The 1,911-nt window shown below is 42.1% G+C and overlaps 1 protein-coding gene across 1 annotated transcript; it reads right to left on the bottom strand.

The window, feature by feature from the left end:
* Positions 1–526: 526 nt before the first annotated feature.
* LOC106140195 (uncharacterized) lies at positions 527–1,408 on the bottom strand. The gene has a single exon (XM_013341758.2). It carries the CDS (start codon positions 1,406–1,408, stop codon positions 527–529), a length of 882 nt encoding a protein of 293 aa, XP_013197212.2.
* Positions 1,409–1,911: the final 503 nt, after the last annotated feature.

Below are 1,911 nucleotides of genomic sequence, written 5' to 3'. Positions count from 1 at the left end.
TGGAGTCATTTACGTAAACCACAACCCCGTCATTTTGCAACGTATTATTTGTACTGAAATAATATGAGTAATTAGCCAAACTAGGAATGAGAGGGTTGGATAAAAGCCAACACTCACTAAGCACGAGAATATCCAGGTGAATATCTAATCTTGTTAGCAGTACTAAAAGTTCGGAGATGTTTGCTGAAATGCTGCGTATATTTTGGCTTAGTACAGTCAAAAAGTTGGTTGAACTTTTTACCACACATGATACTTGTTCAGGTAGACACGTAATAGACTTAGATATTGAAATCTCATCTATTTGATTTAGAATTTCATCCATTGTGAAAATTCTTGATTATTGAAGTAAGTTGTGACGTATTTGCAAACTGTATTTGAGTTTGTTAAGAACGTGAGTGTGAAAATTGGTGTTACGAAAAGAACTAACAATAAAATTTGTATGTGCAACAATGTGAATGCAATGAGTATACTTTATGTTACGTATAAAAAATAACCACGGGAAAAAAGCAAGTTAAGGCTACAAAAGTTACTGGGTACTTAAAGTATTAAGGTCGTCTTCACAGGCTATACGTATCTGCGGTGTTCCTTCAGATTTGCGAAGGTAGACCCTGCCGTTATAGGTCCAGCAGAATTTGTATCCGCCAGCAGTAGCTGCGTTCCTGGCCAAATAAAATAATTTCTTTGTTTTGGGGGGCAGACTTTCAGACAGGTACACTGGTGCAGACGGTCCGTTTATTTTCAAATTTGTGGTAGAGAACTTACTTCCCGGATTACTCTTATTGTAAGTTTTGACAGCACGAATTAGGCTATCTTTCAGCACAATGCTATTCAGTTCAGCTACTATTGGTCGTCTACCCTCAGTCTTGCCGTGCACTCTATATATGTCTTTGATATCTGAGTCCCGAACTGGAAGGGACAGCGCCGATCCAGTGGCTTTCACAAGTTTCACCAAATCTTCTTTAGTTTCGTTCTTCTGGGCTGGTACGTTGCGTAGTTCAATAGAAGAGTATTTTAATTGCCGCTCTAAGTTCTCAACCCTCGCCTCCAGTATTTTTATATAATCACGATCGTGTTTACGTTCTTCTTCCAGCAAATTTAACCTAATAGCCATATCGTCATACCTTGACGACATAAATTCAATTGAACTGCGTATATCATTATTCTGTTCCTTTATCTCAGAGACTGTTTCAATCAAAGTATTCAATTTGGAATTCTGTTCTTGTTTAGATGTGGTAACAATGTCCAGCAGGTACTCTTTTAGTTCTGCAAAATCGTCTCGGGGACGTTTCAGGCTTCTTTGAGTCACATATTCATGTGGTGATCGGGTATCATGAGAATCACACTCCAAAGTGTTTATATTCGGTGCAGATACTGAGTTAGGAGTATGCGGTGGTGTGCGCTTCAACATGTCAAATAGTTATAGTAGGCGAAAGGGTATAAATTGTAGTGTCGATCAGATACAGCAAACTATTGCACCCCTGTAACGCAGGCGATAAGTACATACGACGTAGCACTAATTAGGTGATTGATAACGAGAGCCGTCGTCAGTGCCACGAGAAACTGGTTCGCTCGTAGACCGTCGATACTCCGTCCCGCTCCCACTCGTGGATTAAGATGGTCTGGCGACCGAAGGCGGGGAACAACAATGCAGCTACGCCGTAGGCCTCCGTAGTTCCGACGGTGTATGTGCTACGACGCTCTCGTAGCCGCCGCCGCTGGTACAGATGGTGGGGACCACAACGTAGCTAATGGCGATGACAGGGACGAAAAATAGCAGCCGTTACTTCTCGCGGGGGTGAGGGCAGGGTTCCCGCACTCGCTTACTCGATCCGCGGACTGTCAAGACGGCTTGATGCAGTGGAATTTTTATAGAATACGCAAATCGTTTACTGGGATTATCGCACTTAAACT

This window comes from Amyelois transitella, chromosome W, assembly GCF_032362555.1.
Source record: "Amyelois transitella isolate CPQ chromosome W, ilAmyTran1.1, whole genome shotgun sequence".
In the NCBI taxonomy this organism is placed as follows: domain Eukaryota; kingdom Metazoa; phylum Arthropoda; class Insecta; order Lepidoptera; family Pyralidae; genus Amyelois; species Amyelois transitella.
Note: the sequence above shows the minus strand (reverse complement) of the source record. Positions and strands in the feature narration are given on the sequence as shown.

What these genes read in the sequence shown, in the direction of transcription:
- LOC106140195 (XM_013341758.2), bottom strand. Translation starts at nt 1,408, where the DNA reads ATGTTGAAGCGCACACCACCGCATACTCCTAACTCAGTATCTGCACCG.